This window comes from Hyaloscypha bicolor, assembly GCF_002865645.1.
Source record: "Hyaloscypha bicolor E unplaced genomic scaffold K444scaffold_44, whole genome shotgun sequence".
Lineage (NCBI taxonomy): Eukaryota > Fungi > Ascomycota > Leotiomycetes > Helotiales > Hyaloscyphaceae > Hyaloscypha > Hyaloscypha bicolor.
In genome coordinates this window covers 276,178-298,031 of record NW_020194546.1, presented here as the reverse complement: position 1 = coordinate 298,031, position 21,854 = coordinate 276,178, and the positions used below count along the sequence as shown (strand labels likewise).

At 50.9% G+C, this 21,854-nt stretch overlaps 9 protein-coding genes across 9 annotated transcripts; 4 read left to right on the top strand and 5 right to left on the bottom strand.

Annotated features, from left to right (window-relative positions):
- Nucleotides 1–1,229: 1,229 nt before the first annotated feature.
- On the top strand, nucleotides 1,230–2,004 carry K444DRAFT_660735 (uncharacterized protein; the record flags this gene model as incomplete). Its single annotated transcript, XM_024886503.1, has 2 exons — nucleotides 1,230–1,664; nucleotides 1,697–2,004. The coding sequence occupies 2 exons, from the start codon at nucleotides 1,230–1,232 to the stop codon at nucleotides 1,796–1,798; spliced, it is 537 nt and encodes a 178-aa protein (XP_024740960.1). The 3' UTR covers nucleotides 1,799–2,004.
- A 1,214-nt stretch (nucleotides 2,005–3,218) lies between these two features.
- Nucleotides 3,219–3,560, bottom strand: K444DRAFT_609379 (uncharacterized protein). Its single transcript, XM_024879565.1, has one exon. It carries the CDS (start codon nucleotides 3,507–3,509, stop codon nucleotides 3,294–3,296), a length of 216 nt encoding a protein of 71 aa, XP_024740959.1. The 5' UTR covers nucleotides 3,510–3,560; the 3' UTR covers nucleotides 3,219–3,293.
- Nucleotides 3,561–4,617: 1,057 nt separating this feature from the next.
- K444DRAFT_521871 (uncharacterized protein) lies at nucleotides 4,618–6,504 on the top strand (the record flags this gene model as incomplete). The annotated part of the gene is made up of 2 exons (XM_024874158.1): nucleotides 4,618–4,782; nucleotides 4,831–6,504. The coding sequence occupies 2 exons, from the start codon at nucleotides 4,618–4,620 to the stop codon at nucleotides 6,502–6,504; spliced, it is 1,839 nt and encodes a 612-aa protein (XP_024740958.1).
- A 1,273-nt stretch (nucleotides 6,505–7,777) lies between these two features.
- On the top strand, nucleotides 7,778–9,528 carry K444DRAFT_521846 (delta-1-pyrroline-5-carboxylate dehydrogenase 1; the record flags this gene model as incomplete). The annotated part of the gene is made up of 3 exons (XM_024874154.1): nucleotides 7,778–7,828; nucleotides 7,875–7,982; nucleotides 8,029–9,528. 3 exons carry the CDS (start codon nucleotides 7,778–7,780, stop codon nucleotides 9,526–9,528), a joined length of 1,659 nt encoding a protein of 552 aa, XP_024740957.1.
- Nucleotides 9,529–9,845: 317 nt separating this feature from the next.
- Nucleotides 9,846–12,884, bottom strand: K444DRAFT_521833 (RNB-domain-containing protein; the record flags this gene model as incomplete). The annotated part of the gene is made up of 2 exons (XM_024874152.1): nucleotides 9,846–12,637; nucleotides 12,689–12,884. 2 exons carry the CDS (start codon nucleotides 12,882–12,884, stop codon nucleotides 9,846–9,848), a joined length of 2,988 nt encoding a protein of 995 aa, XP_024740956.1.
- Nucleotides 12,885–13,583: 699 nt separating this feature from the next.
- On the bottom strand, nucleotides 13,584–14,905 carry K444DRAFT_609376 (SET domain-containing protein). The gene is made up of 2 exons (XM_024879564.1): nucleotides 14,290–14,905; nucleotides 13,584–14,234 (listed from the first exon to the last, which is right to left on the bottom strand). Exons 1-2 carry the CDS (start codon nucleotides 14,819–14,821, stop codon nucleotides 13,747–13,749), a joined length of 1,020 nt encoding a protein of 339 aa, XP_024740955.1. The 5' UTR covers nucleotides 14,822–14,905; the 3' UTR covers nucleotides 13,584–13,746.
- Nucleotides 14,906–15,203: 298 nt separating this feature from the next.
- Nucleotides 15,204–15,958, top strand: K444DRAFT_641132 (uncharacterized protein; the record flags this gene model as incomplete). The annotated part of the gene is made up of 2 exons (XM_024884580.1): nucleotides 15,204–15,255; nucleotides 15,303–15,958. The coding sequence occupies 2 exons, from the start codon at nucleotides 15,204–15,206 to the stop codon at nucleotides 15,956–15,958; spliced, it is 708 nt and encodes a 235-aa protein (XP_024740954.1).
- A 216-nt stretch (nucleotides 15,959–16,174) lies between these two features.
- On the bottom strand, nucleotides 16,175–17,831 carry K444DRAFT_641131 (sphingoid long chain base kinase-like protein; the record flags this gene model as incomplete). The annotated part of the gene is made up of 3 exons (XM_024884579.1): nucleotides 16,175–16,507; nucleotides 16,553–17,574; nucleotides 17,627–17,831. The coding sequence occupies 3 exons, from the start codon at nucleotides 17,829–17,831 to the stop codon at nucleotides 16,175–16,177; spliced, it is 1,560 nt and encodes a 519-aa protein (XP_024740953.1).
- Nucleotides 17,832–18,311: 480 nt separating this feature from the next.
- On the bottom strand, nucleotides 18,312–21,828 carry K444DRAFT_583756 (Coatomer, beta subunit). The gene is made up of 4 exons (XM_024877840.1): nucleotides 21,288–21,828; nucleotides 20,814–21,234; nucleotides 18,764–20,768; nucleotides 18,312–18,715 (listed from the first exon to the last, which is right to left on the bottom strand). Exons 1-4 carry the CDS (start codon nucleotides 21,590–21,592, stop codon nucleotides 18,567–18,569), a joined length of 2,880 nt encoding a protein of 959 aa, XP_024740952.1. The 5' UTR covers nucleotides 21,593–21,828; the 3' UTR covers nucleotides 18,312–18,566.
- Nucleotides 21,829–21,854: the final 26 nt, after the last annotated feature.

Below are 21,854 nucleotides of genomic sequence, written 5' to 3'. Positions count from 1 at the left end.
CCAACACCTGCATTGAAGACTCAGGTACGAGCAGAAGAAACAGGATCCAAAACGACTTTGGGTGGGAGATTGCAGGATTCTGCGTCAGATGTCTGTCTGAGGGGCGATGGTTGATGGCAGCTGGGGCCTGACGATTGCCGGCATAGCCCGACGAGACGCTTCACTCTTGCTCTCTGGGTCTGGACCTGCAGTCTTGCAAAACTCCCAGGCCAACGGCTTCTGCGGGTCGACGGTGATACAAACCAACTCCTCCTTGCGCGCCTTGTTGTTGCGGAACGCATGCAGGTACGGGAGAGAAACTTGACCTCTTGAACGTGGTGCCTCGCAAAACGGAATTTTCCGTCCGTTGCACGACAGCGCCCCCGGACGGCGGCCGTCTCTGAATAGATGAATGAAGGAACGAATGTATCGTTGTCTGATCGAAAGTGAAGCTGTACCTGTGTGAGCGGGAGGAGTCGCCCAAAGCCCTTTGATGATCGCCCCTATTCCCTGCGTCTGGAGGAACCCCGTCTCCCCGCCCGCTGAGGCCTACCCGATGGGCCGACGCCCTTCCCACGTGGTGGGCATGGGCATGGGCCTGAGCATGAGCGTGAGCGTAAGCGTGAGCATGAGCATGACCAGATGGTCTAGATGCATGGTGCGCTGCTACAGTACTTTACTGTACGGGATGTTTTCAACGCCCCTGAGGGGTTGCGGGCGCGGGCGCGAGAATGGCCTGGTCGCGATCCAAGCAGGGGCAAAGCGGAGGAATGCGCGGCCGCGGCCGCTTCGCCTCGCCTCGCCTCCCCTGGTCCCCAGGTCATCGAAGATGAAGGAAAGCTGCGCTGCTGGCCACGCTTTCTCCGAATCCAGCAAATGCATTCATCCCAAGTACTTTTTAAATTTACGCATACAGACCGGCCGCGCGCAAAATGGGCCCTCTCGCTGTGGCCCTGGCCAGTGCAACACACTGTCACGGCCCCGGTGGACGCGTTGCCGTGCGACATCTCCGTCCCAGGAGGGTACTTGCAGGCCGGAAGCTACTCTTCCAGATCGCTCTGCAACCCTGGAAGTCGTCAAGTCGCGCGGCAGCCTGCACTTCACTGCACGACTTTCACCTTCTGGACTGAAAGCCGAATCCGCAATCCCAGCTGCCACGATGATTTTCAACAGCCCCGCCCCTTGCCCCCTCCCCTCCTCCCCCCCGCCGCTGACAGGGAGAAGAGAAGCGAGACGGCCAGCAGCCCAGGATGCTGGAGATCCCACAGCAGGGGAAACGTCGCGCGCTGTTCCGCAGCCAATCGAGGCGTCGGAAAACGCGAGATTTAGCATCGTACAACAACGAATCCAAAGAGACCAGCCCGCCAAGGCCTAGAAGCACAGGACAACACTCTGCTCGCATCTGGCTTGTCGGGACGACGCTAGCTCCATTTGCCGCTCCACACTCCCACTGCTTGGCCGATTCCGTCGACCGTCGACCATCGACCGTGGGCCGCCGGGAGGGAACTCAGCAGTTGAGTGAGCGTGAGGGCCAAGGAACCCTCTGGCGCGCGGTTTGGACCGGTTGGGTCAGGCAATGGCATGCGAAGTCAACATGCGCCCCAAGCAGAGGGGGAGATTGCACACTGAGTCCGAGTCAGCAAGCTTCGGTGGCCACAGCCATCAGACCAGCAGACAGGCCAAACGTGTGTTATCGTAGACGAGACGAGTGATACAGCCCAGGAGTGAGGAGAGTGTGCCTTATCAAAATGTCCGAGGGGTCAGATCGGTGCGGCCCAGCATCGTCGGGCTCCCAGAGCTTCAGAATTCAGAAGAATAATCTGAGAAAAAAGAAGTCTGGCTGCTGCTGTTCTCCAGCCTTCAAAGTTCAAACGCTCTCCGCGCGGCGGTGAAGAAGGCTAGCATCGGCGACCTTCTCCATTTGGCAATCGACTGCAGAGTATATCCCAACTTGTCCAGCTCGTGGCCGCATTTGGATCTCCTTCGAACGGCTGCATGTTCAGCTGAGGCTCTAGAATGCAAAAGCTAGGTCTCGAGGCAGAAAGGGCAGTGGGGTTTGTGCGGGGACAGGCAGGATCCCCCCGATCCCGAGGAACAGCTCATCATCAGACAGGCAGAAACAGAAAGCTTCAGAACCGCTCCTTCAGTGTCCATGCGGCGCAGCGAGATGTTCATATCACAGCAATCGTTCATCTTATGGAGGGCGATTCGCGGGACTTTGCTCAGGGGGTGTGGTTGGCTGCGGAAGAGGGGTGCTGCCAAGGATTACCAGCAGGGGCAGTGAGCATCAGCCAGCTCGACGTCCATCTCACCATCAGAGAGAACTGTTCACGGCCAGCTTTGCTTCCTCTTTTGCACGTATATTCTCACTGCGCAAAGTGCGCGCATGCAACGGTACTACAGACAACAGGACCTGGTGGTCATAACAACGAAAGGCAGCACAGTTCAGCAGCCTCGAAAAGCCGTTTGGTGGTGGCAGTAGCCAGCGCGCACAAATGTTCACAGGGCCTGCATATGCATGATCAGGGAGTGGGCCAAAAATAGACGACGTTGAGGTTCAGGACTTCATCCCATCATCCCATGTTCTCGGCTGTCAGGCTGTCACCCCTCGTCAACTCGACAGAAACTGGCACCCCAGGGAGTACGGTACCTACTTCCAAGCTCTGGATTATGGCAGTGCACTGTGCACTGTGCACACGCTGCCCGCCGCTTTGTGCGGTCCCGAATTAAACTCGAGGGGGACAGGCCGACCGAGCAACTGGTCGGGGCAAGGACCAGTGAGCAGGCGGGCAGAGCATCGTGATATCACAGAGAGCAATATTCAATAGCGACAGACAAAATACTCTTCCATGTCGAACCGCAGTCGAACAGAGCCAGTGATGATTGCAACCTATGCGCGCTCTGGCGTCAGTAGTCGGCAGTATGCCAGTATCAGTCGCGGATGCAGTGAGTTGAATCGTTGATGTGAAGGATAGACGCCGTTAAAATTGCATCGGGTCGCAACGTCAAGTCCGAGTTGACCGGAAAGTCGGCAGTGAGGCCCTGATTGGCTCGAGGGAGACGGAGGGCTAATTTCAGCAAAGCGTGCTAGTGCTCGATCCGGGGGTGGGTGCTCAGGTACGCTCTGCACTTTCAGCTGTGTGTGGTTGTGAGCCACCACCACTCGCAACTTCGCAATCGGAGGCTCGTCTCCTCCCTAGCCACCTTTCCACTTCCACACTACCACTTCCACTTCCACTTCCGCCTTGATCTCCTGAGGGGCCGCCGCTCGTCAACCGGTTGGGCCTCCCTCGACCTCCTCGCCTCCTAGCCTCCTAGCCTCCTACAGTAGCCTCCCAGGCCTGTCTCACCGCGTCCCACCTCTCCCGCTGGTGGCCGTGGCGCTGTGCGCCAACCATAGGCCCACCAAGCCCACCGCGGTCAGGAGATTGAGGCCAGGGCTCCAAGGGGCAGAGAGGGGTGGGCACTGGGCAGGGCAGACAGGGCAGGGCAGGGACGGCAAGCTTTCCCACGCGCCATCGTGGATTCATGACCCCAGGGGGCCAGGGCAGCGAGCAGAAGCAGCGACGACCAGGTTGTGCCATTCCCTGCCAAGCCACGCCAACTGACCTCGAAAAACAGCGAGCGAGGGAGGGATGGCAAGCATGGGTGAGCACTGAGGAGATGTGCTCAGAGACTGAGATCTCGCTCATCCGCCGCCCAGTAAACCCTCCCTCCGCGGCTGGCACTTTTTGTGCACTAGATAGCTCTCGTCAACTCTTTCTGCATTTTTGCTTTCCTCTGCTCAGCCGTCTATCCTCACCCTCCGTGTGTCATATATATCCCCCACTCGCCCTGTACAAAGTTCCGGGAACATCTCTTGAGTATGACCGTGTAAAGCGCCCAGGTTCCAGAAGTCAAACCGCCCGCCACGATCTGCCGCCCAAGCGCTACTCCCGTACATCCCCTTCCCTTTAACTCGACTCCACCTCCCTCCTCCTTGGCCCTTTCTTGACTCTCTCCTAGAAGTCCCTCCCTTTCGTCCTTACGTCCTTACGTCCTAATCGTTGGACACGGTGCTCAACTCGCACTCGTTCGTCCATACATCTACAAGTAATACATCACCACCATTCGTTCACCCAGCACTCCTGTGATACGCGATATCGACCTCGGCCGCCAACACGACCGCGACTCAACCCAACCAACCTTCCGGCCCCGAACTCAAGAATTGCTGTTATTTCTCGACCTTTATTTGAATCAGACTCCATTCGTTCGTCTGTAGGATCATTGCACTTTCCGACGTCGATCAATTATCCATCCAGTTGATTTTGGCCTTTGTACACTCGCTCACAGCTACTTTGGAGGATCTCTCGCCCAGCAGCTATCTATCACCCCCTGCCACGCGACCAATCAATACAATCATCTTTCTCGGAAGCGTGATTCTCGAAGGTCCCAAGAGTCTTTCGATCGGGAGAGCTTGCGGACCCCTCGATCCAGATTGGTGGCGGCTTCCTGGGACCTCAGATTGTCAACTCTGGTTCCGAAACCAGGCTGAACATGGCCCAGTACTTTGAATATCAGCAGCATCAACACTTCTCTCACCAAGATCAGATGCACAGAATGTCGGCACATTACGCTGATATTCACCAAACATATGCAATGGCCCCTCTTCCCACAGCACCGAAAACGAACGAAACCAAACCACGACTTGGAAAGGACGAGGTAGACATTCTTGAACGCGAGTTCAAGAAGAACCCCAAGCCGACGACTCAAACGAAACGTCAATTTGCAGATGATATGAGAGTGGAACTTCCGAGAATCAATGTTGGTTTCCAGCTCATCTGCACGCATACACTTACTGACGATATATAGAACTGGTTTCAAAATCGTCGAGCAAAAAGGAAGCAGGAGAAGAAGCAGGAAGCTTACGAAGCAGGGCAGGCTCAAGATGCTTTGGGACAATACTCTGAACCTTCGTCGCCGGATTTCAATTACGGCAATCAGTATTTCGACAGCCATATACTACCCGCACCATTTGGCCTGCCAAGTGGACCTCCACCTCCAGTCGCCCCTTACAATCCTCAGTATTCTGACCCGTCGTCGGCAAGCATGGAGTCCCTCCACCGGACTATGGCAGCCGCTCAAGCCGCAAGTGAGCACGACGAATACGATTTTGTTGACCACGATTCTCTGAATGCATTTAGAGGTGGCTCGCTTGTTCACGATTCCGCAAACAGCGATCGTGCTCACTTCCCGTCTCCGGAGGAATCCGTTGTTAACTTCGACCAATATTCGTATCCCTCCGCCTTTGCCAACAATATTTACAATAACAGTTCCCAGAGCGCCGAGCTTCAATCGCCTCCACAGGAACACCACACCCCAACACTCTTCAGCGCCTACCCCACGTCTTCCGAAGTCGAGGTATCTGCTCCACAAGCAGTTACCGCGTTCCCTTCACAGCTCTTGACACAATTCGATAGCCTTCCCCAACAAGCGAATGGCAGCAATAGTGACAGCCAAAGTCCCGAGAATAGCAGTGCTTCGACCCTGGCGATTGGGTTCCATGACATTGCCGAATCCGATGAAACTTCTGCGTCGCCTCCAGCCCCCTCGAATCCTTTTAGGTTTCCGCCACCGCCACCGCCAATGGATATTGCTTCTCGCCGAAAGAAGGTTCAGCATAAGCCAGCTGCATTGATTGCGGACACATTGCGCAGCAACCGTCCATCAATGGGACCAAGAACGGTTTCTCATGCCGAAGGATTCCGTCGACCAATGGATAGCCCAGTTTCATCACCAATGCGCCGAATTGTTTCTGCCGGAGGAAATAGAAACGTACTTTCTGGTCGAGTGTACAAATCTGGAGTTGAGTCTGCACAGCGCTCACCGATCAACTTGGGTAACTTCCCCGAGTCGTTCATGGAGCAAAATTTCCACACAATTCGGGTACCGCCTTCCCTGACCGCCGGGTCCTCCTTGAATAGCAGTCTAGCTCCACCCACGCCAATGTCGCCTCGAGAAAGGGAGATGACCCTCGTCAAAAGGGAGACCTCGAGATCTACTGCCTCGCCGAATGAAGGGAGTATGAACTTCGTTTTCAATGCTGGAACTGGTGGTTTCATCACAATGGAAGGAGACCAGAACCTCGCGTCACCCCCTGAGACACCCCAGGCCCAAATTGTTATGCACCCTTCCAACAATTGGCAGACCATCGAGTTCCCAGAGAAGCAGTGGAGCTTTGAAGTTTCCGACGAAGCACTGTACACTCCCGCACACGAAACATTTCCCTTGGAACTTCACATGCCCCACCCGGCATATTTGACTTCGATGAGCCAGCCAGTCACCCCGGCTTACGAGCAGTTCAATCCGAACTTCCTATTCGCTCACGAGGGCGACTCGCCTCAATACACACTATCTACTCAGCCTCATTCTGACTTTCATTCTGAGTACACGTTTCCGGAGACGCACTATATGTCACCATCCATGGCGAAACAAAAAACCTTTCAATTCTCGCACACCACTCCTGCCGACTTCTCTGAGAAGTGAGGCAAGTCAACGCCACTTGTGGTCTCGTCATCTTCCATGCTTCAAGAATCTGTGTCCCCCACAGTCTGTGTTACAACACTGCCACTTGTACAACATATCTTGTTTAGCATATTCAGCACCTGTTTTATTTGCCAGATTCAGGTGTACCTACACTCACTTAATGTAATCATTGGGGCACATCCCAGTGCCAACTGTTAATGTTCACGAACTGCGGAGGGAGAGATATACCCAAAAGAAACACGGGCGGGAGGATCGGTTTATTGGCATCTTGAATCACCAGGATCAGGCGTAATGGTTAATGGGTTGGATGAACAACATGTGCTGATCAACGGCCATGGGAGGAGATATCTAGATGCATTTGCATTTGAGCACTTGAGATGGTGCTCGAGTGGCCTGTAAAGTCGCTCCTACAAAAATAGAGCTCTTTCAATCTGAAAATCACCTTCATCATAAGTTACCTCAAGTGTCATTGATTTTATGAACGCGAGGACAGAAAGGGCTAATGCCATCGCTTCTGGGAGCAACGTATTGCTATCCATTTTTAAGCTTCAGCGCCCCCGGTGAGTGATCTTCGGTCACCTTTGAGCTGGAGACATGGATCTTCCATAAACCGTTTCTGGTTGGTCACTCTGCTAGGTTCCCCTTCAAAGCAAGATGATAACATTGAATAGAAATCGGAGAGTACTACTGATAGGGAAAACTGAGTGGACCAATAGTTGAGAAGACAAGGCTGGGACGGCGGATGAAAGACTTCGTGATTGGAGGGAAGCAGAAGAATTGGAGGGGGGGAGGGGGCATAGCACCATTTTAATACTATCAGTAAAAGCATACTCTGACGATATGCGTGCGTGCGAGCTTGGAGGTTCTCTTGACATCTTCCTTTCACTTGCCATAAACTTTGAAGTTACTGTACGACCAAATCCCATTCTTGAGAAGTACCTGACGGGCTCCGATCTAGGAGTGCAGCTCAGTTGAAGTTCAAGGATCAGCTGTCGAGGGTTGCCCCTCTTGATTTGCAAAGCCGTTGATTGCCGCATCACGAAAGTTCCTATGAAAGCTGCTTCACCTCATTCTTCGTACCTTCCTCGAACAATAAAAGCTTTCGAGGTACGCTCGCCGAAGCCCTCTTTCCTTCCTCGTCCATTCCGTGCAATTGCGTGCATTCCTTACTGAAATGGCTGCTAAGAGTCTCAGAAGTTTTCAACCCTTGAATCGTTGTTTGCAGAACGCTACGTCAACCAACCCCGCCAGAATACCCCGCAGCGTCGCCAACATGTCTACCATTGCTTCTTTCAAGATCCCCAAGGTCTCAAATGAACCAAACGTTAGTTCAATCTGCGAATTGATTGATTAGATACTAATCTTAGCAGCACCATTATGCGAAAGGTTCGGCTCAACGGGATGGCCTCACTGCTGCCCTTGAGCGCTTCCAAAAGAAAGCTCCTTTAGAGGTACCTATTGTGGTTGGAGGTAAAGAGGTAAATCACCACATCATGCCATCCAAATTGATTCTAACATTGACAGCTCAAAACTTCGTTTATCTCCACCCAACAAAACCCATCGAACCATTCCTCCACGATCGCCTCATACTCCAATGCCTCGCCATCAGATGTTTCCGCTGCAATCGATGCGGCCCTTGCTGCGAAGCCGGAATGGGAATCTCTTCCCTTTTCCGACCGAGCTGCAATCTTCCTCAAAGCTGCGGATCTGATTGCCGGCAAATACAGATATGAGATTATGGCTGCGACGATGCTCGGCCAAGGCAAGAATGCATGGCAAGCCGAAATCGATTCGGCGGCAGAATTGGTCGATTTCCTTCGATTCAACGTCCAATTCGCCGAGGAGCTGTACGCTCAACAACCGGCACATCATTCGCCTGGTGTTTGGAACAGAGTGGAATATCGTCCTTTGGAGGGCTTTGTTTATGCTGTTACGCCGTTCAACTTTACTGCCATTGCTGGTAACCTACCTGGTGCCCCTGCTCTAATGGGAAATGTTGTTGTATGGAAGCCATCCGACTCTGCCATTGCGTCGAACTGGCTTCTTTATAATATTCTGTTGGAGGCTGGCCTGCCAAAGAACGTTATTCAGTTTGTTCCAGGCAACCCAGAAGAAGTCACCAGAGTCGTTCTCGCACACAAGAAGCTTGCTGCTCTTCACTACACTGGCAGCACCGCTGTATTCAGGAAGCTTTATGGTGCTATTGCCAATGGTGTCGCAGAAGGCAGATACCAAGGCTACCCTCGAATCGTTGGTGAGACGGGGGGCAAGAACTTCCACCTCATCCATTCATCTGCGGATATTGACAATGCCGCTGTTCAGACTGTCCGTGGTGCTTTCGAATACCAAGGACAGAAGTGCAGTGCAACCTCGAGAGCTTATGTCCCGAAGTCAGTTTGGTCCGAGTTCAAGGAGCGCTTGGTGCGGGAGACCGTTGCCCTTTCAGTCGGTCCCGTAACAGATTCCAAGAATTTCATTGGTCCCGTCATTCATGCTCCGTCATTCAAGAAGCTCTCTAGAGTTATCGATGCTGCCAAGGATGACAAGGACCTCGAATTGATCACTGGTGGAAAGTATGATGACTCCACTGGTTATTTCATCCATCCTACGATTTATGTTACTACCAACCCCAACCACCACCTTTTGTCAACTGAGCTTTTTGGCCCAATTTTGACGGTTTATGTGTACGATGACACTACATCACCAGTTGAAGCATATACATCCATCTGCGAGCTTGTCGACAACACATCCGAGTACGGCCTCACCGGTTCCATCTTTGCTACAGATCGTGCAGCTGTCCGCTTCGCCGAAGATGCACTGAGAAACTCTGCAGGAAACTTCTACATCAACTGCAAGAGCACGGGAGCCGTTGTTGGACAACAGCCATTCGGTGGCGCGAGAGCCAGTGGAACGAACGATAAAGCTGGAAGCCAGAACCTGCTGACCAGATTTGTGAGCATGAGAAGTATTAAAGAGGAGTTCAACCCTACTTTGAAGGTTGCTTATCCTAGTAATGACGTCTGAATTATGATTGATGAAGGCATGGGGAAGGAAAGGAAAAGAAAAGGGTAAATTGCTTATGCGTAATAGATTGATGACTTGAGACACATTGTTATGATGGTACAGCATGGGGAATGTAGGAGAACGCAAAAGTCTTTATTTTCCCACTTTTGCTGGTACATTCACACTTGCTGAATATACTGACGGATAAGGAGGTCAAAACGCCCGCTCATGAAGGAATCTTTGACAATAGGCCTTTTACACGCCGCAGTCCACCAATTCTTGTTATGTATTTAAAAAGCTTTTGATTATTTTGGTATCATTCATCTATCATCTACGTATCATAACTTCGTCCCCGTCTTCACAAGCTCCAACTTCACCTTCCTCTTCCCCGTGCTCTCCTCCTTAACATCACTAATCCTCACAACAACCTTCGCAAACAACTCGGCCTCCACCTCTCTACTGCCACTCGTCTTCAACACATAGTTCTCTGCATCAAACGTACTCTCCGGCTCCGGATCAGCCAAATCCCTAAGTCTAATCAAACTCTCGATCCCGAATCTTGGAACGAAGACCACGAATCCGTTGGAGAAGACTTTCATTACAAACCCTTCTTCCTCGACGATTCGGCCTTTGAGCGCTTGGCCAACATAATACTCGATCGAAGCACGACCTGCTTGCTGAGCGTTGCGGTGCCGGACGTTGATGTTCTTGCAGACGGCTTCGAGCTTGCCTTTGCTGCGGACGCTGGCGTCGAGAGGCTCGTAGTCAATGGCAGCAGCGAGCTGTCTGTGTGCGACAAGATCCGCATATCGGCGAATAGGAGATGTGAAATGGGTGTAGATTTCCGATGCGAGGCCGTAATGGCGGAATTCGGGGTAGGCTTGGGTGCCGGAGCAGAAATACTCGGCGGACATCATGCAGCGAGTTGCCATGATGCGGACGAGGGTGTTGAAGAATGGCTCTTTGGGATCGACGCAGCCGTCGAGGGAGTCTGCTAGCTCTTTCGAAGAGGAGGTACGAAGCTCGAGGCCACGCTTCACTTTGAGCTGGTTGCCCAATTCTTCGAAGTTTGTCTTTGGAGGGGCGCCGTGACGACGAAGCATGGCGGTTTGCGGGAAGGCTTCGTAGATTTTGGCCGCTACGCTGGTGTTGGCGAGTAACATGAATTCTTCGACTAAAGACATGGTGTCAAGATGTTTCTTGGTCTTGATATCGATAGGATCTGAGGTCTCGGATTCGGTTTCAACTCTGACTTCAGGGGATGATAAACTCAACGCTCCTGCATCCATACGCTTTTGCTTGAACTTCTTGGAAAGCATAAGCAGAGTCCGCATAGCTTCAGTCAGTTTATCCTGTTGTGAAGCGTCATCGACTCGAATCTGGGCCTGCTCGTAGCTGAAAGCTTCGCGAGACTTGATGACTGATTTTGTAAACTCGGAGTTGACAATCTCAGCATTGGGTGTAATTTCCCAGATGGCTGAAAAGGCATAACGCTCAACATATGGCTTCAACGAGCAGAGATCTGTACCAAGAAGCATTGGCAACATATCAATCCGCTTGTCCACTAGGTAAACTGTCGTGCCTCGTATGCTGGCTTCGGCATCCATTGCATTGTTGGGCTTGACGAAGTGAGAGACGTCGGCAATGTGAACCCCAACCTCGAAGTTGCCATTGGGTAGTGGTCTAGCATGTAGAGCATCGTCGATATCTTGACAACCAATAGGATCGATACTGCATATTTGCAGCCCTCGAAGATCTCGTCGACCTCTCCAGCCGGGATCCTCGGTACTCTCAGGTACCTTCCAGTCATGACCCTCCACCGGTAAGCAATCCAGAACAGCCTTAGGGAATGGTCTATATTGAACATCATACTCTAACAGAAGAGCCTCCGTCTCGGCGCCCTTTGTCTCCAGCTCGCCTAGTGATCGCACGAAATGGCCAACTGGATACCTCGAATCTCGGTCCCAAGAGTCGATTGTGACTAGGACACGTTTGCCCAATATTTCACCAGCTTGTCTTGTTCTGACTCGGATCTTCGGTATTCTCTTGTCCATCGGAATCAGGAATACAGTCTGCTGCTTTCGACCCTGTTTGACCGACTGACTGACCGAAGATTCGTCCACATGACCAACATATTGTCGCCAATTTCTTTTCACCACTCCTACTACTCGGGCTGTGGGCTGCGGTCGGCCTTCTGAGCTCTTGCTGTGCACCTTCTTGACCTCTTCTTGCAACGCCCTGCGTTCTCTCTCAGTGACCACTGCTTCACCATCCTCAGCATCCGCATTCTCGTCCTTATTGATTGTCTCCTCTTCAATAATCTTAGTAGACGGTTCTTTCCACTGGCCCTTAGGAAGAACTTCAACAACCACAACATCACCCTCAACAGCTCTGTTGATATTTTCTCTCCCTAGAATAAGAAGCGACTTGTCGAACGCGGGGACACGTATCGAGCCTTCGAGGTAATTGTATGGCGAAACATTGAAAATACCTTGGTGTAGAGTCCCATTCTTGACACCAGTCATCATCTTCGATACCGAGAAGTATTCCTGATAGAGGCTCTCCGCAGCCTTCGCATCTCTCAACTCCCGCCCCTCTTTCACCACACTAATCATATCCAGCAGCTGGTCTGCATTTTCGAGCCCGCCAACGTAATCACTCAGAGAACATGCCTGAATACCATCCCGTTTCGCCTTCTTCAAATTCTCCTTGTCGTCACTCAGCATTACAATCGCAGGGATCTTCTTCGACGAGCCTCCCGCTGCTTTCACAGCCTGCGTAAGATGCTCGCTGTACCATTTTACGGCTCTTCGAACTGCCCTGTCATTTCTATCGTTGATAGACTCCCCCTCATCTCTAATCACGTATGTCTCTAGCCGGAAATCGTTAAAGAAAACATAAAAGCGCTTCTCTTCACTCTTCGTGAGACCAATGAGACGATTGTAGAGAGGAAGTGACCGATTTCGGAGCTCTTCTAGCACGGTTTGCAAAATAATGACATCGTAGAATGCGGAAGTTTGTTCGAAGAGGTCGAGGGCATTAAGCAGTGCATTTGTGTCTGGCACTAAATAGTGTCCTTGAGGGTATGCCTTTGTTCCTGCTGGTCTCTCGGAGAGGATGAATGGCGCCTCTGAGCTATATATCAGCATGTAAAAGACTTCAAATAAAGAAGGCAACTCACGGGCTCCACTGGCATCTCTCGGGGCAGTCTCCAGACAGCTCGAGCAGAGTCTCGAAGAGCAAGGGATATCTTGACGAAGATACAGCTCGCGCACAATTTTCTGGACTTTGCCGCTCTTCGTAGACCTCACATATACCTTGCTGGATATGTTCGAGGCATATGGATCAGACGCCAACGATCTCTTGAGACTCGTCATGTTGTTCAAGTTTGGAGGCGTTGGATGCGGGGCAGGGATGCTTTGTTGCTGGATATCGAAATTTTTAGACGCTGTAAGCGCGTTTGGTGGAAGGCGAATTGGCGATGAGCCAACCCCTGAAGGATATTCTAGGGGCTCGCTTCCAGCAGCCTTCAGGCGGCAAGATGCTATTCTGTCAATCACCAACAAACTTTCTTCGGCTTTAAGCCAACGATGGACTTATACATTATGCGTGTTGTGCATATTGAATGAGTACCGAAAGAGTTAAATTCTGCTTAGTTTCCTTCCTATTGTAAGCTTATGAACTTGTTCGGCGAGGAAAACGTATTTCCCTCGTATTGGGTACACACAGAGAGAGAGAGAGAGTCCTGGAAGGGTGATATCTTGGTTTGCTTCACTCCATTCCGTCGCTGTTGCATCGGAGCTAAGTACCACTTAGGGGAAACCCACGTCGTGGAGGATGTGTGACGGAAAGCACCGTACGAGCCGGTATTTTGCTTTCGACAAGACGTTCTGATTGTGCCAGGAAGAATTGATTCAATGGTTTGATAGAAGTTCTGATTGTACTAGAGAGAAATGGTCCAATGCCATAATTAGACGTTCTAATTGTCCTTAAGTGATAGAGTTCAATAAGTTAATAAAAAGCACTAACTGTTCTTAAGAGGCGTGGTTCATTGCCATGGTTAGAAGATGAATTGTTCCAAGTAGAAGTGGTTCATTGCTTTTGATTGTTCTGAAAAGCACTCAGTCATTGCTATCTGGGTATCATTCTCTCGTAAATTCAAGCTCCAACGCCATTTTTAGGTATCATCCAACGTAAACTCCACCAAATGCATATGAAAGCCATCCCTATGTAAGCCATCTACCAAAGCGAGCCCCGGCAGTTCTTCGATCCGCACAAGCACTTCTGAGTGAATTCTCCCTTCGCCTGCCTCTCCTTAGCCTCCTTCGCAACATTGTCGTTGGAGTCCGCGGTATTGGTGCCGGCGACGTAGTCAAAAGTAAGCTCGGTGAGCCGTGGGATGTCCTCGAGCGCAAAAAAGCAGAGTTCATGGAGATGCTTGTTCGCGCGGTCGGTGACAACAGCCATGATTCGTAGGTTCGGTTCGCACGAATGGTTGATAAATCTTGTGGGACCGGCAATAAACTCTCCGTCCACTTCGAAGGGTTCACCACGAAGGCGTTCGTCTTCGGCCTCGGGGTCGTTGAATTTGTCCAAGGCAAAGAGATACAGGTCCTTTCGATACTTGGCATTCTCGCGACGGCGGTTGGCTTCCTCTGCAGTGATGATCTCGCCGACGTACTTATCAACGAATTGCCCCTTCCGAATGTCCTCTCTGGCGCGTACTCCTGCGAAATATGTTAGAACAGCTTGTAAACGAGGTCTGACACGTAGATAACACACCAAAACCACGTCCGTCTTTGGTCTTGAAGACCTCAATATTGAACTTGCGGCCACGGCCAACAACGCGATTGGGACAGTCTTCAGAGCAAGCACACAGGTCCGAACACTCGTAAATCTCATCAGAGCTGAGTTCGAGAATCTCGTATCTGAGAAGACCCTTGCGTGGACCAGCGGTGTAATAAGCATTCTTGAAGTCGGGATTGATGATGTTGTCAGGATCCAAGTCGGACAAACACTCGCATTCCTTCGCGCAGGCGGTATCCTCCCTGCAATCGCAACCACTGCGGAAACCCTCCTCGGCCAGACTCTTCTGAACGTCCTTGCCTAGAACACATTTCTCGATAAACCGAAAGTCTAGAGATATCCACTCCTTGTCCACCTCATTCGTGACGGCCATGGTGTAGCAGTGGGGAGGTTGAGCAATGGAGAAGGCCCGGAATTGACAGAAATGGCATCGCCTCTCCTCCTCCGCGTATTGCGCCTTCTTTTGCATGTGATGGTAGAAATGGCTTCTCCTCATGTACTCGGCCATGGTGCGGGAGTTGGATGGGTCTCCTTCTTTGTTGAGGTCAATGAACATCTACGCGGAACGGAATTATCCCTGAGATCGAGGAACAATGAGGTAGGATGAGATGCGGGATAATGAAGAGGCTGGTTGATCCATGGTGGGCCAGTCAAGGGTGGCTCTCGGTATCGACGCTGATTGGGTGATTGCAGACGGTGGATGTCGGAGGCCGGTGTTTATGCAGTCGTGCAGGCATTTTTAGTGCAAGGCTGAACAGCTACGTCAGCCCGGTGCACGGACCTTGAAAAATGTTCTGATTTCTCGAAACATTTGTTCTCGGTCTCTCAAGTACAATTTGAGTTGATTGTCCTCGGCCTTTCTTGTACATTGAAGCCACCAGAATACGGCAATGGCATCAGACATCCAACAAACACCGTTTATCAAGCAGCTCGCTGCTAATGGTACCAATCCCATTTCCTCTTAAAATCACCAATTAATACCCCACCAGACCGACCAACCCGCGACAAAGCCCTCGAATCCTTGAAGACCTTTCTCTCCGGCCGGCGCGACCTCCCACCTCTCGAGCTCTTAAAACTATGGAAAGGCCTCTTCTACTGCCTCTGGATGTCTGACCGTCCAATCCCGCAACAAAACCTCTGCACCTCTCTCGCCTCTCTAATCTCCATCCTCCCCTCAGAAACAGTAATTCCTTTCCTGCGCGCATTCTGGCAGACAATGCAAAGAGAGTGGTTGAACATCGATGTTTTACGGATGGAGAAGTTCTTACTGCTAGTGAGGCGGTATGTGGGTGCTAGCTTTGAGCAGCTGAAGAAGGGAGGATGGAAGGAGGAGGAAGTTGGAGAGATGAAGGAATTGTGGGGAGAGGTGCCGTTGAATGTTGAGGATCTCAGGGTCCCGAATGGCATCCGGTTTCATGTTTTGGATCTTTGGGTTGATGAGTTGGAGAAAGTGGGCATGCTTGAGGAGGGGAATGAGGAAGTATTGGAGAATTTGCTTGAGCTGGTGAGGAAACTGGCGAAGGACAGCCCTACGAAGGCTGTGAGGAAAAAGGCGAAGGAGGCGTTGTGTGATGAGAGGCTGCCGGGGAATGAGCAGGTGGAAGAAGAGGAACTGGATGATGGGTGGGGTGGAATTCATGAATAAGTTCGTGAGGAAAGTTTTGCTTGTAGGGAAGGATTGTTCACAGGTCACAACAGCAAGGCGTTACGGACGAAATGCATAATAATTCTTTGGCTCAATATACGGAACGAGCTCAAATGTCACTTAAGTCGCGTTAGCGAAGCCACCTCTGCTGGGTATCTTTTGTAAGTCGAGAAGAGAACCTGGGTAAAACAAAAACGCCCCTAAATCCAAAGGAAATCAGACCGGCCCTGGCGCCTCATACATATGGCCTGTTTTTGAGAGGACCGTTCCCAGTCCTTTATGTATTTCTGCTTGGAATGGCGCGAAAGGAACACGTTCGCCGTCTATACTAATGAAGCCGTCCTCTTGGTTCTTGGGAATGATACGGTATCCGGTAATCTTGCGGTACCAAACTCCGGGCTTGTCAAATAACTTGTTGCCCTCGAGTGCAAACATCATTTGCATCGCTTCAAGGCGGCTGATGTCCCCGTTGATGCAGACGAGATCCATATAGCCGTCATTTGGAAGAGCTGGCGAGAAGAAGTTTGCATCTGAGGCCATGTAGGCCATCTGAAATTGTCAGCAGTATTCTAAGAATAAGAGGAGAATGCCCACATTTCCACAATAAAAGTTCCCAAGCTTGTCATAAGGAACCAGCTCCCACCCTTGCGGTAACTTGTCATTGACCGTTCCATATCTCAACGGAGGAAGACTATCGTCACTGCCACTGCCAGTACTGGCGGATGCATCGTCGTCCAAGAGAAACTTATACCCTCGTCGCTCACCCGCAGGTTCGTGGTTTCTCTGCTCCTTTTTATAATGTTCCCTGATTGATGGTTTATCATCAATAGCCACCTTTATTGCGATGTCACAAGGATAGAGGGCCTTCCGTATTAGTCGAACCAAGAATCCATATGTGAATCTTTGACCACCCATCCATCGCAAATGCTCAGTAGCCAGGTCCGACTCTGCCACAATACCAAGAGACTGTGAGAGGAAACTGAGAGTTCTGGTATCTCCTTGGGTGATTGAAATCAAGTCCAAGGGTGTAGGAATGCCCTTGATGATAGCCAAAGTAGCCAAACTCGGACTGTCCGTACCGTTCAAGTTGCAGCTCATGGCGTTACCACTCCCACATGGAATGTGCACCACGGCAATCTTGGAAAGTGCCTTCTTTGCATCAGGTCTCTTCCCCAGTCCGTTGAAAACCTCGTGGGGAAGTCCATCACCAGAGCAGGAGGCAACAATATCGAACGCCTCGATGTCGATCTTCTCTGCGATATCAACCGCCTCCCCTTTGTGTCTCGTTTTGACCATATCGATAGTAATTTGCGCTGCTTTCAACAGAGGCTCGACATCCCGGAAATACCACTTTTCCGCACTTCCTTTGCCACTATGCGGATTGACCAGGACTTTCGCCCTCTTCCTCTGTTGAGATTCGCCGTATGAACGATCTAACAGCTTCTTCACCCATTTGTTCACCAGCTCTACCATCTGGTATTCGATTGGGTATTTAAGTGTAGCCGCTCTGACCGATTTCTTGGAGTTTGGTGAGGCATATTGTATTGTAAGCTCGGAGTCCTTGAGCTCGGCCCATAGTACGTTGTAGAAAGGTATTGCGCGGGTGTTGGCGGATCCTGGAGAGTACATGTCAGCAGAAGGAATACGAAAGGAGATACCGGAACGTACCCGAAGGCCATAGTCCGCAACAATTGGAACGATCTCTCTTCTCAAAGGCCTCATCCAGCACGATGAGAGAATCGGTGCCTAAAGTCAGCGATGCGTCTCGCGCAACGGATACGGTGGAGCCTTCGAATGAGTTGCCCCGGCCGTCCTCAAAGCTGGAGGCCGGATCGACAAATGGATTGTCAGTCGCCATAGCAGAAGTGGTCATATCTTGTTAGCCCTCGAAATCGCAAAGCATGGTCTTCTCTGAATAGTTGTCCTTTGTGATGGTTGGTGGTGGTAGTGGTGTTGGTGGTAGATGTTGCTGCTGAGTGTGTCGATGCAGGTCATGGGTGATGTTCACTGAGCGCGGAATCCGCGTGATTTTTCCTCGCTCACCTCGGCCCTTTCTGGGAGCTTCACTTGCTGCGCAAGCACGGATGGGTCATGCGAGAAGGGGCAGGTGCCGAATGAGGTCTAGGCTTCTATACAAGAAGCAGCCGCGAGGGGGGCAAAAACCGGATCCAGACATTTTCGGTCCGCCTCCCTCAGGGCGGACATCAGGGTCCATTCGACCCGAGCAGGCCCCTTCGGCTAGTGCCCTAATCAGGCACTAGGACCCAAAAATCAACAACACAAGTAATGCAGTCCGACCCGAGCGGCATCACATGCCATGCAAGGGTCTACCTTTCATGCAGGGACGATATATCAGGACATCGATATTTATTGCAATACCCCTCTCTGCATCTAGATAACTCCTTTTAGCTTTTCTGCACCAGTCACGGTGATTCGCATCGAAGCGTCCCTAATTCGCTGACAAATGGTTCTACCCGACGCCCTTTCTTCATATGCGCTTTACTTCGCTGGACATTTCTAGCTTCAGTATTCAGTAGGAAGCGCCATACTGGTAAGTCCACTGGATTGCAGTCCGGACGATCCTATTCCATGATGGAATTTTCTTCTATCAAGCGGCCTCTCCAACTTTGTTCAGGCCTTTCAGTGACCCGAGACTGAGCGCTAGACCCTGAGATCTACTTCGGATTCTGACAAAGCCGGTGACTGGCCCATCCTCACCTTCCTTCTCGATGCTCAGGTTTGCAAGTGCATCCTCACCTAGAGATTGTGAGTCTAAAGCAGCGATAACAGGAGAGTGTAACTTACCAAAGACGCTACGGGCATATAAATTAGCGCTCAGGAATTGGCAGTCACCCTTCAAAGAGGCTTCAGGAGTGAGACAACTCATGTTCGTACAGGCCATAAGTTGTGTGAGGAAATCTCGTAATGACTTCGCTTTCGAGTTGATGTTGACCTTATTCTCCCACTCAAACTCTGTCCACATGGTTCTGAACTGTGTCTCCGTACAGACTGCTGGCTGAATGTAATCCATGATGTCGACATGTACATCGTTCAGAATGACTACGTTGTTCTCCGTAGAGCTAGCACCGTCATAGACCACGTTTCCAAAGATGACCCCTGTGTCTGTCGATGAGACTTTGATTGTGGTTTGGACGTTTTGGAAGTCATGTGGTCCAAGATTTTGAGTAGTTGGCCGCTCGACAACCTTCAGATCTCCCAGGGTAGCAAACTCCACGGAAAGATTCTGTAGAGTTTCGGTAGTCTGGTTGACCAGTAGAACATCGAGCACGATGTCGAATTGATGGACCTTGACATATGCCTCTGCATATACGGGATCTGAGAAACCGGTCAGTTGTACAACGCGGCTTAACTTCGAACTCAGATCCTCGACTGTAGAATCGCCGCCTGTAGCCTTCTCGAGGTCCAGTTCAATCTCATCGGTTCCATCACCAGCATTTTTCTTCGCCAATTGTCTGATCAAGACAACGTCGTCAACCTGAACAGCAGTCTTGGCTTTCTCGACGGCCTCTTTAGCCGCGCGCTTCTTCTCCTCCACTTGCACCATCGCTCGGAAAGCTTTTCGCGTGTCGTCCAAGAAAACGGTCTCGAGGTCCTTGTTCTGCGCGAATTCGGCGAGAGATCTTACACAAGACATGATTCTGTCCACGGAATCTTCGTCAATGGGGGCTTTGACGAATTGTGATTGGCCAACACGTATGATGGAGATCATGATCAACATGGCCTCAGCACGTAATGCATTCGTGCGTGCCTTGTCCGGTGAGATCTCCGAATGACGCATAACAAGCTTGGTAAGGGTAGAAGAGAGCACCGATGCCAGGTAATAGTCGCCATCGAGAATGAGTTGTCGAAGGGGTGGTTTTTGAGCGGCTTTGACAGCTTCTAGTTTTGCAGCCACTGCGGACTGACTTGTTAGGGCGCTCTCAGTAGCATAAGTGCCATCTGCGAGAACTCTTCGTGATCCTGTTGGTGCCGCCTTTGAGTGTCCGTTCACTTGCTCTGCCTCTTTAGGAGGCACCTGGCCATCTGTTGCTTCGTCAAGAAGTCTTTGCTCCGACGCCAAAATTGGGATCTCGCCTAAGCTTGCCCGTATCCGTTTCCATGCATCTCGAATGTCATTTGCCTCCAGAGAGTATTCTCCAACTATCCAGAGTGCGCCGCGGTAGACCTTCCCTGCCCGAACTTCGCTCAGTGTTGAGACGAGACGCTCCACAATTGAGGGTCGGAGTTTTGGGAACTTTTCTACAACCTCCTTCACGAAAGAAATCACATCTACTGCTGAGGTATTGTTGAAATCCGCAATGAAGTCCATCAAGAGACCAACAACACTAGCAGCCACTTCCGAAAACTTGATGGCGCATTGATGTATCGAGTGGATCAGCAATTGTCGGTACTCGTTGTTCTTCTCGTATTCTTGATCCACCGTCTTGGATAGCTCCTTCTTCAAGAGTAAGACAACTTCTTCGACGTTCTTGCTGGAGACCATTTCAAGAGCAATCTCTAGAGCTTTCCTTCGGACGTCGATATCTGGACTTGACAAAACTCGGAGGATCTCCATGGTAAGGTCGTCTAACACACCCTCATTTTTCTGTCTCAAAGTGTTCACACGGTCGAGAACAATAAGTTTGACATTGTTGTCTGCTTCCTTGATACTCAACTCAATGAATTTGGAGGCCGCGGCCTTGACTGCTACGGGATTACTTGTCAGAGCTGTCAATGACGAGGCTGCTTCGTAGACAACCGTTGACGCTCCGGCCTCTAACAGGTCAAATATGAGGCGTAGATAGCGGGCCTAGACACGTCAGGATTTATGTTAAAACAGCCCCACGATTCGTACCTTGTTTTGCGAGTTCTCAACAGCATCTTTTCTGATGAATTCCAACTCAACCAGTTGTAAAAGCTCGTCCGCATTTGGTATTCCATCGAAGACATTGCTGAGGTATGCCAACGCCTTGTCATGGCTAATGCTAACTAACGCTGCGAATGCATTTCTCTTGCAAGTGGCGTCGGTCTCGGTCTCCAGGAAAGTAGCAATGAGCTCAGGGGCGTCGGGAATCAGACTTTCTGAGTGCTGGAAGATGGCGGCAACAGCAAAGACAGCATTCTTTCGTACATAGGCGTGACGATGTTCGAGGCAGGAGCGAGCGGAGGAAAGGAGAGGTTCGATGAGCTCGGCTTCCCGAAGCTTGCACAGGAATCGCAAGGTATTTCCCCGAATGTATTCATTGGGATGTTGGAGATCATTTCGGATGCCGTTGCTGGAATTTAATTAGTAACTCCTCTTTAAGAAGACTTTCAAAGGAGCTCTCACCAGACTAGAATCATCTCTTGCTTCAACTTTCCGCTAGCGTCGAGCTTTGGACATATTTCATAGTAGAAATACAATAGTTTTTTGAGAGCCTTGTGCTTTGAAGGCATAACAAATCGAATGATGTGCATGAGAAGTTGAGGCATTGGGTCGCCGTTCAGCATGATAGTGAGAATGCGCTTCATTGTTTCCACCTTGCTCTCATCTGTCCCCTTCTCTAGCTGTGTCCGCAACTCGGACATGGTAGGTACGTCCGCCGCATTATCTTGATGTACCAAGCTATACGAGTTCTCCAAGAAGGAAGCCATACTGGCTGTGTCTGCAGTGTATGCTGCAGGACACCGCGCAGATTATTGTCTCGTGGAGATGGAGGATAGCGTAATGGATATTGAAGCTCGGGTTGTGGGATTCTCGAAATCTATGGCGGACTCGATCGAAATAGGGGGCGAATGATTAGAGTTGAGAAGGTGATTAACGGACCTTTCGCACAGGTAGGGAAACGGACGGCGGGGCTGCGCATTAGATGTTCTTGACCGTATTTGAGATTGTGGTGTTCACTTTCTGAATGCC

Bases quoted from the DNA above. Each gene is read 5' to 3' on its own strand.
- K444DRAFT_609379 (XM_024879565.1), bottom strand. From the start codon at position 3,509: ATGAATCCACGATGGCGCGTGGGAAAGCTTGCCGTCCCTGCCCTGCCC.
- K444DRAFT_609376 (XM_024879564.1), bottom strand. From the start codon at position 14,821: ATGGCCGAGTACATGAGGAGAAGCCATTTCTACCATCACATGCAAAAG. The intron at 14,235-14,289 runs GTGTGTTATCTA...CATATTTCGCAG, and splicing joins CAAAGACGGACGTGGTTTTG to GAGTACGCGCCAGAGAGGAC.
- K444DRAFT_583756 (XM_024877840.1), bottom strand. From the start codon at position 21,592: ATGGCTTCCTTCTTGGAGAACTCGTATAGCTTGGTACATCAAGATAAT. The intron at 20,769-20,813 runs GTACGAATCGTG...TGACGTGTCTAG, and splicing joins TTGAGAACTCGCAAAACAAG to GCCCGCTATCTACGCCTCAT. The intron at 18,716-18,763 runs GTAAGTTACACT...CACAATCTCTAG, and splicing joins ATATGCCCGTAGCGTCTTTG to GTGAGGATGCACTTGCAAAC.